The 19,980-nt window shown below is 34.9% G+C and overlaps 1 protein-coding gene across 1 annotated transcript in view; it reads left to right on the top strand.

Moving 5' to 3' along the window:
• The window catches only part of LOC120766280 (pituitary homeobox homolog Ptx1), a 77,475-nt gene that overhangs the window by 40,189 nt on the left and 17,306 nt on the right, over positions 1-19,980 (top strand). Inside the window, exons 3-4 of the mRNA XM_040091682.1 lie at positions 2,465-2,605; positions 11,523-11,776. Coding sequence (XP_039947616.1) covers positions 2,465-2,605; positions 11,523-11,776 — 395 coding nt within the window. The remainder of the gene's footprint in view (positions 1-2,464; positions 2,606-11,522; positions 11,777-19,980) is intronic.

Raw genomic sequence — 19,980 nt, 5'->3', positions numbered from 1 at the left:
GCTGCTGCTGCATGCAACAAGCTGAGCGACAACATGTGGAAAAGCAATAAATTTTAAAGTGCACTTGAATGTTATGCGGTATTGCTACGCTCATACAGACACACACACACATAACTATATAAGGGAACGACATACAGCCTATAAGTGTGGGAGCCAACAAAGGTTCCAAGTTGTTCCCGTGCAGCGGCGAGTTCGGCAGAAAAATGTGTTGGTTTGGCATTTTTGACTTTTACGGAAGTTTTTCAAACGCTCGCCATATATTTCAACAGTCTTAGAGTTATATGTATAGTATGTAGAGTTATATGTATAGTATGTATGTTTGTAATATATATGTATGTGTGTGTATGCAATATTTTGTAAGCCATAAATTGTGCGAGGAATGGAAATTGACTGCGTTATAAATTTAGTATTTGTCAATTGATAATTTGTTAATTATCTTGGTGGTGAGCATAACCGCAAAGGTCATTAAATTTCATGGCTCATTTAGCGGGTGGCAACGCTTACATACTGGCACATAAGGCATTGTTGTTTAAATGCACATTACTCACGGCAATTATATAAATACATATGTACGCCAACATAGATTGGAAGTAACGCGTAACGTCGCTTACGTGGCCGTAACGTGCCTAATTTATGAGGTAACTTATTGAATAAGACATGATTAAATTTAATTTGGTAACTTCTAATTAAAAACATTAATTTCTGGGCAAGCAATGTGTCATTAAACGTACTCTATAAATATTAGCAATTTTTGCCATATACATATATGTATGTACAAACCATTTTAATATAAAAAACACATAAACAAAAAAAAAAACTAAATTTTTGGCGGCACCGAAACTCTAATACTCCAAACAGATTTATTATTTTATTTTATAGCATAAACTCATATGAAACAATTTTTTTCGTTTAGTTTATATGGCAGCTATATGTTATAGTGATCCGATCTGAAGAATATTTTCAGAGCATATAGTGCTGTTTTAGAAAATACTTTGTGACAAATTTCATGAAGATATGTTGTCAAGTAAAGATTTTTTTCATACAAGGACGTGACTGTGATCGGTCAATTTGTATGACAGCTACATACATATATGCTATTGCAGTCTGATCCGAAAAATATATTCGCAAATTATAACCTTGTTTTGAAAAATATTCCTTGCAAAATTTCGTGAAAATATCTATTCAAATAAAGAGGTTTCTCATGCAAGAACGTGCTCCAATCAAGATTAGTTTCTATGACAGCTATGACAGTAATCCGATCTAAAGAATATTTCCGAGGATTATAGTGCTGTCTTGTAAAATAATCCATACCAAATTTTGTGAAGATATCTTATCAACTAAACAAGTTTTCTATACCAGAGCTTGATTTTATCGGTCAGTTTGTATGGCAGCTATATGATATAGTTGTTCGATCAAAGCAAATTCCCATGGATAATGTAATTCTGTCTTGGATAATTATCTGCGCCAAATTTCGTGAAGATACCTTATCAATTAAAAAAGTTTTCATATAAAGACTTGATTCCGATCGTTTAGTTTGTATGGCAGCTATATGCTACAGTGGTTCTATATGCGCTTATCTGACAAATGAGCAGCTTCTTGATGAGAAAAGTACATGTACGAAATTTCAAATCTATATCTCAAAAACTAAGTGACAAATTCGGGTATATAACAAAAATAACTAAATCGACTAAGATCGTCACGCTGATCGTTAATATAAGAATTTAGGGTCTCCAACGTTTTCTTTTCATTGTTAAAAACTTTGTGGAAGACTTAATAGACATATTCAGGATACAAAAAAGTAACCAGTAATGATTTAATGCTACTAAAGAAACTTCAGTATTGAAACGAGTGCCACTACAAAGTTATAATTTTATGCGTTATTACAAAAATATGAACACAATCAAACGCTCAGCGGCTGAAACGATTTTCTGCCGGCTCTGTCTTTTACTCAACTCATGGTCTACATAATATTATCAGTATGTAATAATCCGCAGCCTCTTCGAATATGTACATACATAAGTATGTATGTATATGCCGGCTCCTACATTGTAGCCTATCCGCGTTTATGCTTGTTGTAAATGCCATAAATCCTTTTATGATCCATTTTATCGTCTTTTAAGCAGCCTCTAGTGGCGCACTCGCGCTCAATTATTGAGCCATATTTGCGCCGGCCAAGTGCAGCTACTTACTTACAACAACATTAATGCGCACTCGTTAATGGCCTCAACTATAATGGCGTGGCCATAAAAGCGCTTGTTAAGCGATTGAATTCTTCTTTCTTCTCACCCACACATTTGCACTCTTTTGCACAGCAGTTTTACACTCTTTACATTTCGCTTTTCTCCTATAAAATACCGTTAGTTTAATATTTACATCGCACTGTATATTCTAGTATTTAAAAAACTTTTCTTAAAACATTAATTTTTTTGTATATTTTTTCTCTACTCTGGTTTATTCTTTTCAGTTTGGGCCGAGACTGGCGATTTTCGTGATAGTCATAGTTCCATGACCGCTGTAGCAAATAGTTTGGATAGCACACATTTAAATAATTTTCAAACGTCCTCATCATCGGCGTTGTCGAACCGCAATCGTGATCGTAAGGATGGTAAGTAGATATGGGAAGAAAAATATTTATTTTTACAATTTTTTTATATTAAATATATGTGAATAGATTAATAGACAGATAAATGATAAAATTGAAATACATATATAGTATATACTATACATACATAGGTATTGATTAAGTGATCTTGGCATTGGAGGTATATTTCTTCGCTCGACGGCCTTCCTATGACCTCTGATTTCGACTAGTTATAATACCAAAAGATTTGAATTTAAATGGAATCGTGAAAAGGACTGGTTTTAATATATATTTTTCCAACTTTCGACAGTTCAAATGATTACTTATATTATACAAAAAGTTGATATTGACAATAAGCCAAGTTTTCTCATAAAAATATATAAAATTATTCTGAGATCTTATAGAAAAATTACATTTCACTTAACTGGAAAAATTAGTGAATAATTAAGTAGCACATCGGTTGTTGCTCTTGAACTTAATTTGAAAGAAGGGCAAAATTTTTTTCACAATTCTGCCAATTGACTAGTTTCAGTCGGAAAAAACGTTTCTGAAAGAAGTAAATCAAAGGCCTTTAGCTTAGACTAACATTTGAGAAAGATGCCAAAATATATTGAAAAGTTTTGATTTATTCACATATAAAACAAATATATGCTTGTATATGTAAGAATAGATCGTAAAAAGGGAATTTTTCACACATAAATGTGATTTTATCGGAACACTAAATATATTCAAATTAAAGCACTGACAAGTATTCTGTCAAAAATTGAAACACTGTGCACAATCGTCGTCATAATTTGACATTATCGAAGACTCTATGATTGTATATTTATCTATTTTAATTCAAATGTAAATCTTATCACGCGAATTTTATGTCACCGCAGTCAGTTGACATCCTTCGGTCATATGCCTGCAGACAACTTGTGACTCGCTCTAATACCACACTTACCACAGACACTGTCGCTGTGAATCATTTTATATTACGCCTTTACTTACACTTATTTAGGAGTTTTCCATTTTAAAAGCATGTTTATTTATGGTAAGCAAAATTTTATTTTTAATACATGTTGTATATTTGTTTATGAAACTAACTTACTAACACAGACTGCTTTATGTCATACCAAGTACGGTGGCCAATAATGCATGAAAACACAATAGAATAAACATTTAAATAATTTTATTTTTGTAAGTGGCCAGTGAAAATTTCGACAACGTTTCAATCCGTATTTTGACTATAAATATATAATTAATACTTATTGTATATACATTCATAAAGATTTTATTATCTATCAGATTTCAAACCTTAGGTTAAATTATCAAGTTGATATTTCAAAAGTCACGAATCATCTCACTTGGACAACTAAGAACTACGGTCCGTTGTGTTGCCAAAAACTCCTTAAAATCTTGGATCACAAAACCGTCGCATATCGACAAAAATTGTGGCGTTTTAAACTGCCACAAATTTGTTGCCGATAATGTATTATTATATTAATTCCAGCCAATTCGCCTGGTTGGTAGAAAGTCTGATTACTGAGAGCAATAAACCTAAGTCTAACAAAAACTGGAAAATGGAGAAGAAGCTGTTGTATATGTTCCCACTTCACCTTCCTCCATGCAGTTGTGACAATTTGCACTTTTAAAAATCTTTAACCTCACCGCAATGAGTACCAATAAGGCAATGTACAGTTAAAACTCCTATCATTGAGGCAAGATGTACATTGCTATTTAATGAAGCTCTTACATTCAACTTTGGGTCAAAAGGTTCTCACAATCGCATAGATTCTGGTTGATAGACTTTCGCTTACGAGGTCCGCGGACTCAGCTCAAGAATGAAAGAAACCAGCTCAGCACGGACACATTCCAAGTCTGATTGGAGTAGGGTATGTCTTCTTGTGAGCTCATCAGTTTTGCAGTGCCGAATGATTCCGCTATGGCCAGACTGATATTGCTAGTTAGTTAAACCACTGCTTGAATAACCTTGAGTTCACTGTATTGCCGCTCTGCTGTCGGACTGAATGCACATCTCTCGAAATGAAGTTGTACTTCGAAGCAATGCCATTAATATGGTGGGAGACCCGAACCTTTCATTGCAGTTGGTCCCTATACTATGAACGTGCTGCTCTGCAAGGAGTAGGCAGGGAGAGGATTGGCAACAACTCCAAGGCATGCAACATACAAAGTTACTAATTGGTGGTAACAAACTTAAAAGGTTTAAATATGTAATCAACCTCCCAACGGACAAACTCAGGCTACTTGTCGCCTTCTACACTGGCCATTGTAAGATCAAGAAGCACTTACATACAAGGTGCGTTCCAAAGTGAATAGGAATCTAGTGGCCCCTGGTGGCGCCATCTATATGTCGACTGGTGCGTTAGATTCTGCTGTCTTTATTGATTATCCAGTGAGTCTCATTTCATGACATTTAATCGATTGGAAGTGAAGTTATTTCGTTTTAAGTGTCAGTATGTTTGTGTAATCGATGCGAAAATAAGCTTCAAACAAAGAGCCAAAATAAAATTTTGTTTTAAATTGATAAATCTTTTACCGAAATCTTTTAATTGATGAAATAGTTATGGTCATGAGGACTTAAATGACGATCAACTTGTGGGCCAATCAAAATCCGGGATGACCGTAAATTCCATCGAAACTGTGCGTGAATTCATCAAAAATCAGCCGAACTCATCATTGACATTCATGGAAATGGAATTGAACATCTCCAAAACATAGATTTATCGCATTTTAACCGAAAATTGGGGCTTACGAAAGGTGTGTGCACGGTTTGTTCCGCACAAATTGACTGACCACCAAAAATTGCTCAGAATCCAACATTCGAAGGACGCTTGTGATCGATTATTTGACCAAAAATTACATTTTAACCATTAACCACTCCCCGTATTCACTTGATATGGCACCGTGCGATTTCTTCCTTTTCGGAAAAATGCATTTGCCCATGAAAGGAAAGCATTATGCAGACGTAGAGCCCATTCAAAAGGCTTGCACCGGCATACTGGCGGTCATACCGGCCAACGGGCTAAAACATTTGTTCGACATGCTTTTGGACCGTGCAAAAAGCTGTATTGAAGCAGAAGGAGACTATTTTGAATAAAATAAATTGATTTTGCAGATAAAACCATTTGTTCCGTTTTTTTTTAAGTCCTGTTTACTTTGGAACACGTTTTGTATATAACATGGCCCTAGCTTCTTGGCCCATGGAGGCTGACCCTTACGAACACCTGCTTAGTAAATACTCAGCAGTCTCTTGTCACAGAATAAAAGCACATGGATCCATTTTTCCAAATTGAGACCACATCGCCTCAATAGCACTAGCAGTATATGTATTGGAATTTATCAATATGCTGGCGCTAAATGAGTCATTATGACTTAGGAGGGGGCACAATAGACCTTAGGTCGCGGTGCAATCCTCTTTTGTTCATCTAATCTAATTCAGTTTTAATTTAGATTTAATTTAGATATCACATAAAATTATTCGATTTCTGGAATAAGCATTTTCAAACCGAATCACTTCGTTTTTATGTGAATATGAATGCAAAAAATTGCTGATTTCTTACAAAAAAAAATTAAAATAAAAAGAATAAAAAATAAATTAAGTAATTTCGTAAAAAAATTTGGAGATTTTTATCATACACAATTTTTTCACAAAATTTCTACTTTCTCAATTTACTCGCCAATATACATCTTGCCGTCGGTTAAACGACACCGCATTGATTTGCGAATGCCAACGGCAATTGTCGAAGCAAATTTTTGTATAAAATGCGCTGTCACGCCATGCCAACAAAACAAGCAACCGACAGTCATTTATTTCGGCAAATAATACGAAGCCATACAATATACAACAACTGCAATAATAAATGTACACACAAATTCATGCATACATACATATGTACATGTAGGAGAGTATAAAAATAAAAGTGCGAGTAATCACATTAAAACTAAATAAAATGCCAACAAATTATCATTACACTATGGTAGATACATAAAGACATATGTATGTACATATATGTGAATAAAAGTATGTATGTATGTTTGTATATATAGTAGCCATACCTGTAAGTGTGTGTATTTACACCTATGTGCGTTAACGCGTATTCGCTTGTTTGCCAGCGCTTATCACCGCCAAAAATATTTCGAGATAAAATTTGTAATTTATAACAATTTCATGCAACACATTAAATAAAAAGTGACGGTAGCCAACGCGCGCTAATGCCATTACCAAAAAATCACAATCCTTTGTCGGCGAAAACGCCTTTGATTTTGACTTTGGTTTTCAGCATAAAAAACATTGAATGGCTGCACATACACCATATGTATATACATACATACGCACATACAAACATGTAATCATGCATACATTCACATATATAGACATACAAACATTAATTTGTTGCTATTTAGTTCTTTGTTTTTGTTGTTGGCCACACTTAGTTTAGCTGATTAGGTCAGGCGTAAAGCGACAAATTACTGAGCCGTTATTGTTGTATTAGACGGTACCTGGTAGCACATCGTGTGGCTCCACGCAACACCCAACGCCACCGACGAACAACGAATGATCGATCGATGATATATTTGTTTGCTTTTTTCTTCACTTTTCTCAGTTTTTTTTTGGTGCTGATGAGGTGGGCTGAGCGGGCGGTGCTTTTTATGGTGTATAAGTTTGTAAAAAGGGTGGCGGGTATAGGCACTTATGGCGCTGACAGCGGCAGCGTTTGAACTTTTCTGGGTAGTAAGGGCAGTGAGGGTGATTTTAACATTTATTTATTCAAGTTATTTTTGAATTTGCTTTCATTTATATTTTTAAGTGCTAGCAATTACCTGAAATTATAAAAAATGCATATACATATATATATACATATAATATACATATACATATGTATGTATGTATGTTAGCACGGTTATGTCGTGCTAAGTAAATACCATTTTAAGTGACTGACCTGACTTCCTTCTGCATATGCTTGTTGCTGAGTAAGCTTTTTTTCTTTAAGGCAGTGAGTAATATTCGTCATCTACTGCTAATTTTATATTTGGTATATAACTGTATGTGCTCGCACGGACAACTGGTGATACTCGTAGTAATAATGTTAATACGGCTAATTACGATTAGCTACTGAATATTGATTAACATTTTAGCATTCGTTTTGTGACGCTTCTACAATTTTTTTAATATAATCGCTTTAGTTAGAATATGTTCGTATGTACATACATATATAGTTGTAAGAGTACCGAATTTCCGACGGCATTGCTTATCATAAGCAACAAAATCGTTAATAAATGCTTAATCGAAGGTGAAACTACGTTGCAGTAGACATTAATAAATCATCTAACAACTTATTAGTGGCGAATAAAAAAATATTTTGTGTTTTATAGCTGAACAATTTCTTTGGAGACTTTTCCATTGCCTTTGGCAATAATCCATGCCATGTTCGGTTAAAATATCTCCTCAAATGAAGAAGCTTTCCACGCAAGCACTTGATTCCAATCGTTCAGCTTGTATGGTAGCCATATAATATGGTGACCCAATATTGAGAATTCCTCTAGATACTATACAGTTGATTTGGACAATTACCCATGGCAAGTTTGGTCAAAATATATACTCAAATTAAAAAAATTTTCTTGCAAGCACTTGACTTCGATCGTTCACTTTGTATGGCAGCTATATGAAATAGTGGTTCGATATTGGCTGCTCCGTCGAATGACCAACTTCTTGGGGTGAAACGTGTGGAAAATTTTAGATTGGCATCCAAAAAATTAAGGGACTAGTTCGGGTATATACAGTCAGATAGACGGAGAGACGAAAATGTCTAAATCAACTCAGCTTGTCACGCTGATCTTCTTCTTCTTTATTAGCGTAGACACCTCTTACGCGGTTATAGCCTAGTTTACAACAGCGCACCAGTCGTTCTGACGTAATCGCTCTCGGATTGTTTTCGCGCTAATTGGAGTTTCTAACTGTAGCCAGGTCCTTCTCCACCTGGTCTTTTCAACGGAGTGCAGGTCTTCCACTTCCTCTGCTTCCACCGGCGAATACTGCGTCGAAAACTTTCAGAGCTGGAATGTTTTCGTTCATTCGGACGGCATGACCTACGCTGGTTAGGCCGCTGTCTTTTAATTCACTGAACTATGTTAATCTGATTATTTACATATGTATGTATACATTTTATAGGGTCTCCGACGTTTCGTTTGTATGGTATGGCCAGAGTAAGGTTGCACCCTATTCAGGGTATAAAAACTATTTCTACTTTAATTTTTGACAATACTTATATATAATTTGTCAGTAGAGCCATTAACAAGAAGTTAGGCGGAAAGGGTAGATGTCTGACTACGCATCTAAGCCTTTAGGATGCTCATTGTGAAGCCACTGGGACAAAAACCGCTTATGTCCTTTCTGAACCACCCCATCCTTCTAATGAAATTCATTATTATAATATATAAAGTTTTATCTGTGCAACATATAAAACATCGTCAAAAACATGCTCTGTAGTATCCTCTTCTTCTATCTTTTAACAGCTTCTACAATAACCATTGTATGGTGTTCCCAGTCTGCTGGTATGTCTGCCAATGATCTCGTAGCACTTCTATTAGAGTTCTTATGCCATTTCTCTTGAATTTTAATAGTCAGCATGTGTGGCTCATATTCCATTCATACCACGTTGTCCTTCATGTTGAGCAAGTTAGTGATTGACGCCACCGACCCTCAGCTATTTTTATAAACAAGTTTCTTGATTAAATATCTACAAGTAGCCAGCGGCATGTAAATTCCGTCTTTTCTGGAATCTAATTGTAATGTGATGTTTGCTTTGGCTAGTTCCTCTACTTCACAGTTACCAAGGATATCACTATGTCCTGGTACCCAGTGCAAGTTTATCGTGATATTCGATTGACGAATAGATCAAGACATTCTTTCACTATATTTGATGAAACCCTTAGAAATATTAGTGATACTGCTTGGCTATAAGTACTTAGTATATGTGGATATATCCCTTGTTCTGAACACACTCTTTGTCAGAACAAGAAGACTTTCTTTAATTGCTGTGATCTCTGCATGGAAGACACTGCTTTGGTCTGGTAGACGGAAGGCGATTCTGTTAAAAAATTCTGCTGAAAAGATACTAAATGAAAAGATACTATCTCCAATTCGATTATGTTGTTTCGACCGTCTGTATACATACATATAAGTATACTTATTCCTGGGTTCCTGAAATTTAACGCCAAGGAAATATTTACCATAAGCTATTAAAAAAAGTTAAATTTTTTTTTACAATTTTAATTAAAACGTGAACCATTTCAAACCTAAATAAGTTTGACTTACCTTCAAAAATTCATATATACTTTTTTTATTTAAAAAAAACTTTAAAAAGGAAAACAACTGTCTAACTAATTTTTCACATAAGTTCACTGGCGTAAAAAAGAGTATCCAATGTAAGAGTGGAAAAAATGTTCGCTGTACTGAAATTTAGAGGTTATTTTAAGGAATGACTATATAAAAAGGTCTAATTAACGCATTTAAAGGCAGTTTTCTTATTCGAAACCCACAAAATAATATTCAAAATAATATAAAATTCATAAATTGTCCTAATCATAAAATATTAGCATACATTAAAAACAACCGTTAATCCGTTATACTGCCAGCAAAATATCCAAAAAAAAATACATGTACTTTCTTCTTCTTCTTAACTGGCGTAACCACAGTCCTTATTCGTTTGCTGTGGTCGTCATCAAAAATAAGGTCTTTCATCCTTGGCTAGTATAAAGTTTTATACCCGTCATTAATATAGCATACAGTAAACCAAGTTCAAATAATAGTGCTGGTTTTTGTATAAAATTTTTGAGTGACACTTTAAAAAGTTTAAATGCAAAACTAACCTGAATCTAACTGAAATTATAACTGAAACTCGCTTCAGTTGTAAATAACACATACAAAACGTTCCTGAAACCTTAACCAGCTACAAGTTGTCCCACACAATCTAACCTCCGTCAGCACCTTCGACAAGTCCCACCCTATATATGTATATACAAACATTTACCTATACATATGTACATATACATATATATATATATGTATCCGATAATAAGTGTCGCCAATACCGATGGCAATGGCCAACTCCTCTGCTATTTACAACTAATAAATCGATTTATTTACACACATGCATATATACTTTACTCGATTTTTCTCACCTCGCTCGCACCGATGCGGAAGGCGCCGACCATACTTACTTGCCATCTTGCAAGCAAACAATAACAACAATGTATAATCAAGTAAGCGAAGATAGAACTGTTAGCGCTGTCATTACAACGATTTATGATTACCTTATTACTTTGTTGATATAATTGTTGTTGGGTGCTTGTTGTAATTGTTTGTTTGACAAGCGTCTCATGAGTGTTGGCGAGTGTCTCCGTGAAAAAGTGTCTGTCTGCCGGCACTTATGGTTATCATAGGTAAAATAGTTTACATTACATGAAATGTTTGTTGTATTTCGTTTATGCCGCCGCCGATAGAGTACAACAAAAGCAAAAAAAAGCATGTGTAATCGATTTGTACACTTTGGCTAATAACAGTTTGTACAATTTTGTGTCAACAAATTATTTAGTATCCAAGTTGAGTGTGAAAGTGTGAGAGCATGTATGTACATATATGTGAGTGTGTGTGCGGATGCAATCAAATGCGTGTAAAGTTCCCATTGATACACTTTCCAAGCGATATTAAGGTGCATATGCACAGACATATGTATATGCATAAATACATACATATGTACATACACAATTTTCATCAATGCATACATACTTTCATGCATACATACACTTGTACGTTTGTATATTTATTGCACATATTTGCTTGCTCTCATATTTATTGAGTTGGCTCTTCAAGTTCTACTTTACTCTTCTCTTCTAAATATTTTTAATTGCATTTTTGTTGTTTTTGTTATTGCAGGTAATCGTTCCGTCAATGAGACCACAATCAAAACCGAAAACATATCAAATTCCGGTCATGACGAACCGATGACAACCACCACAGATGAGCCGAAAAACGATAAGAAAAACAAACGTCAACGCCGCCAGCGCACACATTTCACATCACAACAACTGCAAGAGCTGGAGCACACATTCAGCCGGAATCGATATCCGGATATGTCGACACGCGAAGAGATCGCCATGTGGACAAATTTGACCGAAGCACGCGTTAGGGTAAGTCTTAAATGCTGACTGATTTTCCTATGTTGTTCATATCGGATTATGAGATATAAAAGGTTAGGTGAGGTTAGAGAGATCGCACGTAGACTGCTATATGTAGTTCTGTATGAAGCCATAGAAAAGAAGAACTCTATAAATTAGCAAAACTCTTAGTAGTCAATACAAATTTGCACAGGCCTTTAATTTCCACTCTCTGACCTGCCAAGCCTGGAGCAGTCTAGAAGAAAGTATTGAGTTGTTTGCACCTCATCTTCTTCCATTCAGTTTCTGCAGATGGCATGGACGCCAATAGTGCAATGTTAAAACTCCGATGAAGTTCTTAAAGTTTCAGTTTGATTCAGCTGTTACCAAAATCTACCCTAAACTTGAAAAGCATATATAGTAGAGGCGCGCTAATACGGACATGGCCTAATCCGGATTCCACTGTAATCCGGAGAGGGTTAAAAAACTCAAAAATTCTATTATGTCCCTTGTAAACCGGACCGAAATTCTCTATTCGTATTCTCTAATCCGGATCACATATTTATTATTCACTACATTCGCTTTTATGCTTTATTGGTTTAAGGTTTTTTTGTTTTTTTGGAACATATGTATTATTTGTTATAATAAACAAACAGAAATTTATAAATATTTTTTCATAATATATATGTAGTTCTGATATGTCTTTGGTAATCCATTTAGATTTCCTTAGATTTCCTTATATTCCGGATAGGGGCCGGTTTTAATTGATTGATTGATTGATTAGTGGGCCTCTACTGTAACTGTACTCATTAAATACCTAGTTAAACGTTTTGAGAAAATCTTGCCAGAAAACAAAGAACTACAAAATCGAGAACGCAAGTACTTTCTGCCTTAGGAAGCCTTAGAACTTGCGATAAGGATATATAGCCGACGATTCATACTCTTCTTCATGACATTTCTTCTTTTTGATTGTAACAAAGTTGTAATTTTTCTCTGCCAAAGAAAGCATATAATATTTTATCAAAATTTTACAACTTTTTTCAAAGTCTAAAATTTTATTTTTGCAACCAAATCTTCTCCAAACTAATTCTATTGCCTTAAAATTTCAAATAATCTAGATTTAATTAAAAGTTTGCATCAGTATAAATTATGTACATACATACATAAGTATGCCATTGCAACTTTCACACCAAACCTCACGCCCATCGTCTTACCACGCACGAATCGAATCGCGAGAGCGCTTTAGCCAACGACAACTGGTCACTGCATAGCCATAACTTTGCACCAAGCTCCCCATTGAGAGTTTTGTAAAATGTGTGCGGAGTGGGCAACATTCACGGAGCGAAAACATAAAATCGAACAACGGTAAAATGGAAAACAAATTTAAGCGCGGAACGAGTAACAAAGCGGTGTTGCATGCCACATGCGCGAAACGCCAATTTATGGCAACATTACGGCCAACAAGCTGCAACAGCCAGCAAAGCACAAAAAGCCAGCAGAATTGCAGCCGATTGCATGCACATCGGAGAGGGACAGCGGCAGCCAGGGCGGGATGGGGAGTGCAACCACAACAGTGGCAATGCGAAATTCCACCGCAATGCGCGGATAACCGAAAATGCTGTCATACTTTATGGTGAATATACAACAACTACAAGTGTGTAACGCCAGCGCAGCGGCAGAAGTGCGAAGCTGAGGCGGGTTAGCGGCTATAACGGCTAGACTCTGCAGCGCCGACTTTGCAAGTAAATTCCGAAAATGCACACAAAACCCCACAGCGCTTAATCTGTGCATGAGTCCATGTGTTGCTATTGTTGTTGGTGTCCCAGCTGTTGTTGAGCTTATTACGCGGCTATTTGCGCTGCCTTTTTTCGCCGGCTGTGTAGTAAAAATGCCAAAAACAACGAATTTACGAGTTGGCAGCCATGATGCAACAACAACACCAATCACCAACAACGGTGTGTGCGAGTGTAAGCCACAACCACAACAATCAACATGGTGGCTTTTCAATGAGTATAACTTTCGGCCAGTGGCCGAATGGTAGCAGCCCAACACGAACAACAATAAGAACGAAACGAACAACAACAATAAGAACAAATAACAGTAACGAAGTGGCTTGTGCTCTGCAAAGTTATTGCGGTCAATGTTCGTGCTTTCTGGCGTATTTTGCATGCGTACACCGTGTGTACCGTTATTTGCGCCAGCACATAATTTTGTCCCCACCTTCGACAATACACCATCACCACCGCAAATTTATGCATTTTTAATCGGTTCGGCATATAAAGCGTTTAATAAATATATTAAAATATTGTGTGTATATACATATGTATATGTACATATATGTACATATTTATAAATGCATAACATACATATGTATGTATGTATGTATCTATACATGTGGATTGCAAATGTATGTGTATATTGAACTCGTAATTTGCTGGATTTCTGCTTTATTATGCACTCTCACAGAATTTTCGATTGCAACTGTCACATTTATAATTTGCAAACGGAATACTTGTATGTACATATATGAGCAATGCGTGACTCGGAAAATTATTGCTCATTTGCGGTTTTTCGGCAATTGGCAACGCGTTGTTATTAAGTGCGAATTTATTTACATTTTCCTCATTCATATGGTTCGTATTGGGTTTCTGGAATTTTTGAAACGAGGAAAAAAATTTAAGAATAAAAACCTTAGTGGTTTCATATGGTATCATCACTACATAGAGCTATAAGTTATAACGCACCGATAATAAAGCGTTGATAATTGTATTTTCGTAAACCCATTTTTATATGAGATTCAACAACGATTGTCTGAAAGAAGAGGCAACATTTATGTTTTTAAGCTTTTACAAAGTATTATGGTAAGTTGTGAGTCCCCAATAACTTCGGTTGCATCAAGGCTTTCACAAAGAAAGAGGTTTTCATACAAGAACTTAGTTTTGAAATCCAGTTTGTATAGCAGCTAAATGATACAGTGGCTCGTTCTGAAAAAATTATTTCTAATGTTGTAGCGCTGCTATCTATAATAAGCCATGCCAAATTTGGTGAAGGTATGTTCTCAAATTAAAAAGTTTTTTAACAAGAACCCGATTCTGACCATGCAATGTATGTATGTATGTCAGTTTCTAGTATACATTGAAGCTGTATATTAAGAGGGTATTCTGGTTTAGAAGCCCGAATTTTAGGTATTTTTTTGACGCGATAAAAAAAATCAAAAATTATTTTGACTATCCATTTACATGCTAGCGGCGGTCAGCAAACTTACACAATCAAACAATTTATATTTTATCAATTTTTAATTCCGATTTTGTTAATAAAATTTAAAATTAAATAAAAATTTTAATTAGGAATTAAAAAAAAAATTAATTAATAATTAAAAAAAAAATATAAAAAATTTTAATGAAAAAATTTTAAAATTAAAAGAAAATCAATTGAAAATTAAAATTCTCATTTTATTCCCAAAATATTAAAAAAAAAATCTAAATAAAAAAATTGTTATTAAAATTTTCATTTTATTAAAAAAAAATTGAATTAAAAATTAATTATCAATTTATTACTAATTTTAATTTTGTTTAAAAATTTAAATTCTCATTTTTTCCCCATTTTTTACTTTAAAATAAGAATGCTCTGTTATTAGAACTTAGTGCTTACAAAGGGTTTTTTCTTTTGAATTAATGATAATTATAATAATTAGAAATGGCTACCCTATTATGCTTCTGAATAATACTAGAGTTGTCAATAACACTAATCTATTTAATAATTTTCCTTAAAGGGTTACATGTGTTTACGGTTTTCAAAAAATCTTTTTTTTGTCTTATTAAATTCTACAACACCTCTAGAACATTTTCCTAAATTTTCAAGCTGATCCGAGTAATAGTTTCGGAGATACAACCTTGAGAGCTTGTGCCCTCATGGCCAGTTAGTGCGCCGTCTTTAAATGCGTTTTTCTCGAAACTGTGTTTTTGAAGTCGGATGGCAAGATTTATCAAGAATCAGAATATCAGCCGATATTCTTGGAATTTTACACAGATACAATTCTTAAAGACTTGGACAAAGGATTTTTTTTCGATTAAACTATTTGAAAAAAAAAACTTAATGGCTGTTAGCAATATTTTGCCAATTTTAGATACAGATCGATCACTCGTAGTCTAACAAAGATCTACGCATTGTTTCAGCAATTCTTCCATTTCTTCTTCAAGCTCTGCATTAACGGATCATTTTAGAAAGCAAAAATTGAGTTGAAATCGAACTGAATATATTGATTTGGATTTTAATTAAAAGATAGGCGTACAAAAATCATATATGTATGTTACTTTTCGCTACATTATTATACATAAGTATGTAGTTGGAATGAACGCCCAACAATTGCACGGCTATGTCTCTTCTTTTAATAGTTTTTTTAGTAATTTTATATGCAGAAATAAATATTAAAATTTCCTTTAATACACTAACTTTTCCATACACAAAAATAAAATTTCATTCAACTTCTATTATATCATTTGTTTCTACCGGCAAATACACCTTTCTCACATCCCCTTTTTGCTCTCATACATTCATGTACATACATATGTACCTTTATTGAACTCTAGCACCCCTCTCGCTTCTATTTCGTGTGCGTTCATTTCCCGGTGGCGTCAATGTTTGCACGCACTTAATCCTTTTGTATACAATATCTGATAAATTTTATTGCCGCTATTATTGCAGTCAAAGATTCATTTACATTAGGCAGATCTAACACACAAAAAGTGGGATGTACACACAGCGCGCTACAATACACGCATACATATGCCTGTATGTATATGCATACATACGTATGTGTGATTGTGTGTACAACTTGCTCGCTGCCTTTTTGCATTTTCGGTTGCTGCAACATATTAGATCATTAATTTCAATGCGGTTTCTAATTCATTAAACTATGCCGAGGGTCGCCAGCGCACACCAAAAAAGGGGTGCCAACGACAAAGGGAGCAAAACTGTAAACTGGGTGTATGAAGCCGCCTTTCTATCTGCCACAGTGTTGACAAATTACCCACCGCTGTTTTATTTTGCATTTGTATTAGGCATATTATTGCTACATTTTGCAGCCCGAACTCCCTGTGGTCTTATCAAGCGAGGTAAAGCATCTATGTAATATGTGCGTATGTTTGTATGTGCTATGGGTAATGGGTCCATAAAACAGGCTGTCTTATGAGTTGCTGCATACTTTTTACCGTTATGTGTGTGTAATTGTGTCGCTTTTAACGGGAGTTGACTTGTCATTATTTGGAAAATATGTTTTTATTTTTGGCATTTTTCGGAACACATGTTCCAATTGACATAATTTCGCATCATGAACTTGATCTAGATACAAACACTAACATACAGACGTGTATATACTGAGTTAAATTGCGCTCATTGCGGTTTCATGGGGTGCATTGAAGCATTTGAGCGCCTTGAAGCGAGCGAAAAGCGCACTTGTTCGTGGCAGCATATTCCAAGGACAACGGGCGAATATTGTTGTATTGACATTGATTGTGTTGGTAAGTGCGTGGACGCGGTATTTTATTGCCATTATTGCAGTAGATTAGCTGCTGATATTCATGGCACTAGCTCTATATGTGCATTTGTAGTGTTGTTGGTGGTGTCATTTAACTCTTGTCTGCCACAAAAACGAGTCAAGTGCGCTTACCATTGTGCTGCCATTGTTGTTTTTGTATATATTTGTGTGCGTATGTGTACGTGCATAGTAGAAATTTAGCCATATGCGCTGCTACAAATTTGACGGCATCTTGGCAACTCCGCCTTTCTGTCATATTTCCGTTTTCTTGTCGCTTTTGTGCATTTACATAAATAAACCATGAAATTTGCGTCATCATTAAATTTGTCAAATGCAAATTTTATACCCTGAACAAGTTATATTAAGTATGCCAACAAGTTTGTAAAACGCAGAAGCAGATTTCGGATACCAAATAAGGTACATATACATATGTATGTATACAGCTGAGCTCAGATTCTTTAGCCATAGTCTTAGAGATATCGATCTGAAATTTTGCGTGTGTGTTTTTCTCTCCAAGATGTTGCTTATTTCTTAGAATCGCCGATATCGGACTACCCTACGATATAGCTGCCATACAAACTGTTTGATCAAAATCAAGTCTTTGTATGGAAAACTTTTTTATTAGACAATATATCTTCTCGAAATTCATTAGTTACTATTACCTTAGACAACGCTATAATATGCCAAGAAGATTGTTAAGATAGGGTCACTATAGCACATAGCTGCTATACAAACCATCTCTTCAAAATCAGGTTCTTGTATGAAAAACTTTTTTATTTGATAAGATATCTACACGAAATTTGGCAAGAATTATTCTTAAAAACAATGCCACAATCTTCGAATATATTGTTCAGATCGGACTACTATAGCATATAGCTGTCATACAAACTGACCTAACGAAATCAAGTTAATGGCCTTTGAACAAATGAATGGGTATACATTTTTATAAAAAAACACACCTGTGAAGGATATCAAAGTTCAGTGTAACCGAAGTTAACGCTTCTTCTTATTATTTTGTTCTCATTTGCATATTTACATTTACTGTGCGCTAACTCTGCAACTGCGAAATGCATCGATGAAGAGTACTTTCTCAGTCAAAAAAAATGTATTTCCTTTAGCAAGCTAGCGAGGCAGATGTTTTTTATTGCTGTTATTCATTAATTGCATTTTTATGATTTTACGAGAATTGCAATGTCAATGCATACGTCAAATTTTCGCTTTGGCGCAAATTCATTTAGGACACATCAATTGATCACTGCAACATCGCTTTCGTCAATTAGCTGATTGAGTAGCGATTTTCTAATTTTATAAATATTTTTTTAATTGCATAAACTTACACATAGTTGAAGTTTAAAGAAACCCCTATAAAAGTACATATGTACGTATTACGCCATGTGTGCCTCTGGCGGTGTCGCACAACTTTTTTTCATAACAAATCGAAAGCAAAACGGAACTCTTTATGCCTATTTATTTTCATTTAGCACTCCCTTGTTGTTGTTGTTGTTATTTTATATTTTTTGCCGCTTGTGTTTTTTGATTGATAAAGAAGTGTTGTCACTTCTGAAATGCCATCAGCAATCATCGATCATCGCCTTGTTGTGCACCGCGATGCCGACAACATTGCGGCCCTGCTTTGACGCTGCTGTTGGCGCCGCTGCTAATGACCGGCTGCAAACAGCAATGCCGGCGATGATGATTATGATTTCTACTTTTCATAATATATTAGTATGTATATATGTATATACGTATTAATGTATATACAGTTTTTTATTTACTATATTTGCCCCTTGGCGCCACCAACAATTCGCTTCCACATTTCCTCTTTTCCCAAGTGTACCTGGGTGTGTGTTGTTGTATTGACACATTCGTCATGCTGCAGGCAGTCACTTTCCTACTTCTAAGCAAATATAGCTAATTACATATTTACAATAAATAAATGCATAAATACGTAGACATCTAAGTACTTCAGTGAGGAGAGTCTTTTTGTGCATATCTTCTATTAATTTTTTTCCTACTCATTTACTGTCCCATCCACATTAATTTGTATAGATATTAACAGAAGGAAATTAATAAAAACAGCACACATCAGATCACACTCGATAAGCTCATTGAACTAAAGCTTAACTTGTCAAAGTTGGAGTATGCATATTATGTATACACCGTTATGCTGTTATGCCCTGTAGGAAAGAGAACTATTAGTGCCGCCTCAAGCAGCGACAAATCATATAGCAAATATGCTTGTTGTACTTAGCTTATAAGACATCTTAGCTGATCTCATAATTATATTGCAAATCTTCGAAACTCACAACACTTGAATGAAGTTCATATTTTCACCCTTCTTCGTTCTTAAATCATATTATAATCGTTCCTAATGTATTTATACTGGCATTCATCGAATACTGAAGCACAATATTCGAAATCTGAAAACAAATAACTAAATGGAAGATCTCTCTCTCTCTCTATCAACAAGCATTGTCTACTTCGTTTCGAGATTATCGAAATTCATAATTTAGAAACTTATTTTTCTTATTATATTATCAAAGAATCGCATGATCTTGAGCAAGTTTAGAAATTAATAATGAAGAAAGAATTTTGGTTTTCTCTACTCGCATAAATGAGAGTTACATATGTACATGTATTTCTAACGTTCAAAAACAATTTTCAAAAATTTAAAGCACAAAAACTTAACTACTCACCTAAT

This window comes from Bactrocera tryoni, chromosome 1 (assembly GCF_016617805.1).
Source record: "Bactrocera tryoni isolate S06 chromosome 1, CSIRO_BtryS06_freeze2, whole genome shotgun sequence".
NCBI lineage: Eukaryota > Metazoa > Arthropoda > Insecta > Diptera > Tephritidae > Bactrocera > Bactrocera tryoni.
Note: the sequence above shows the minus strand (reverse complement) of the source record. Positions and strands in the feature narration are given on the sequence as shown.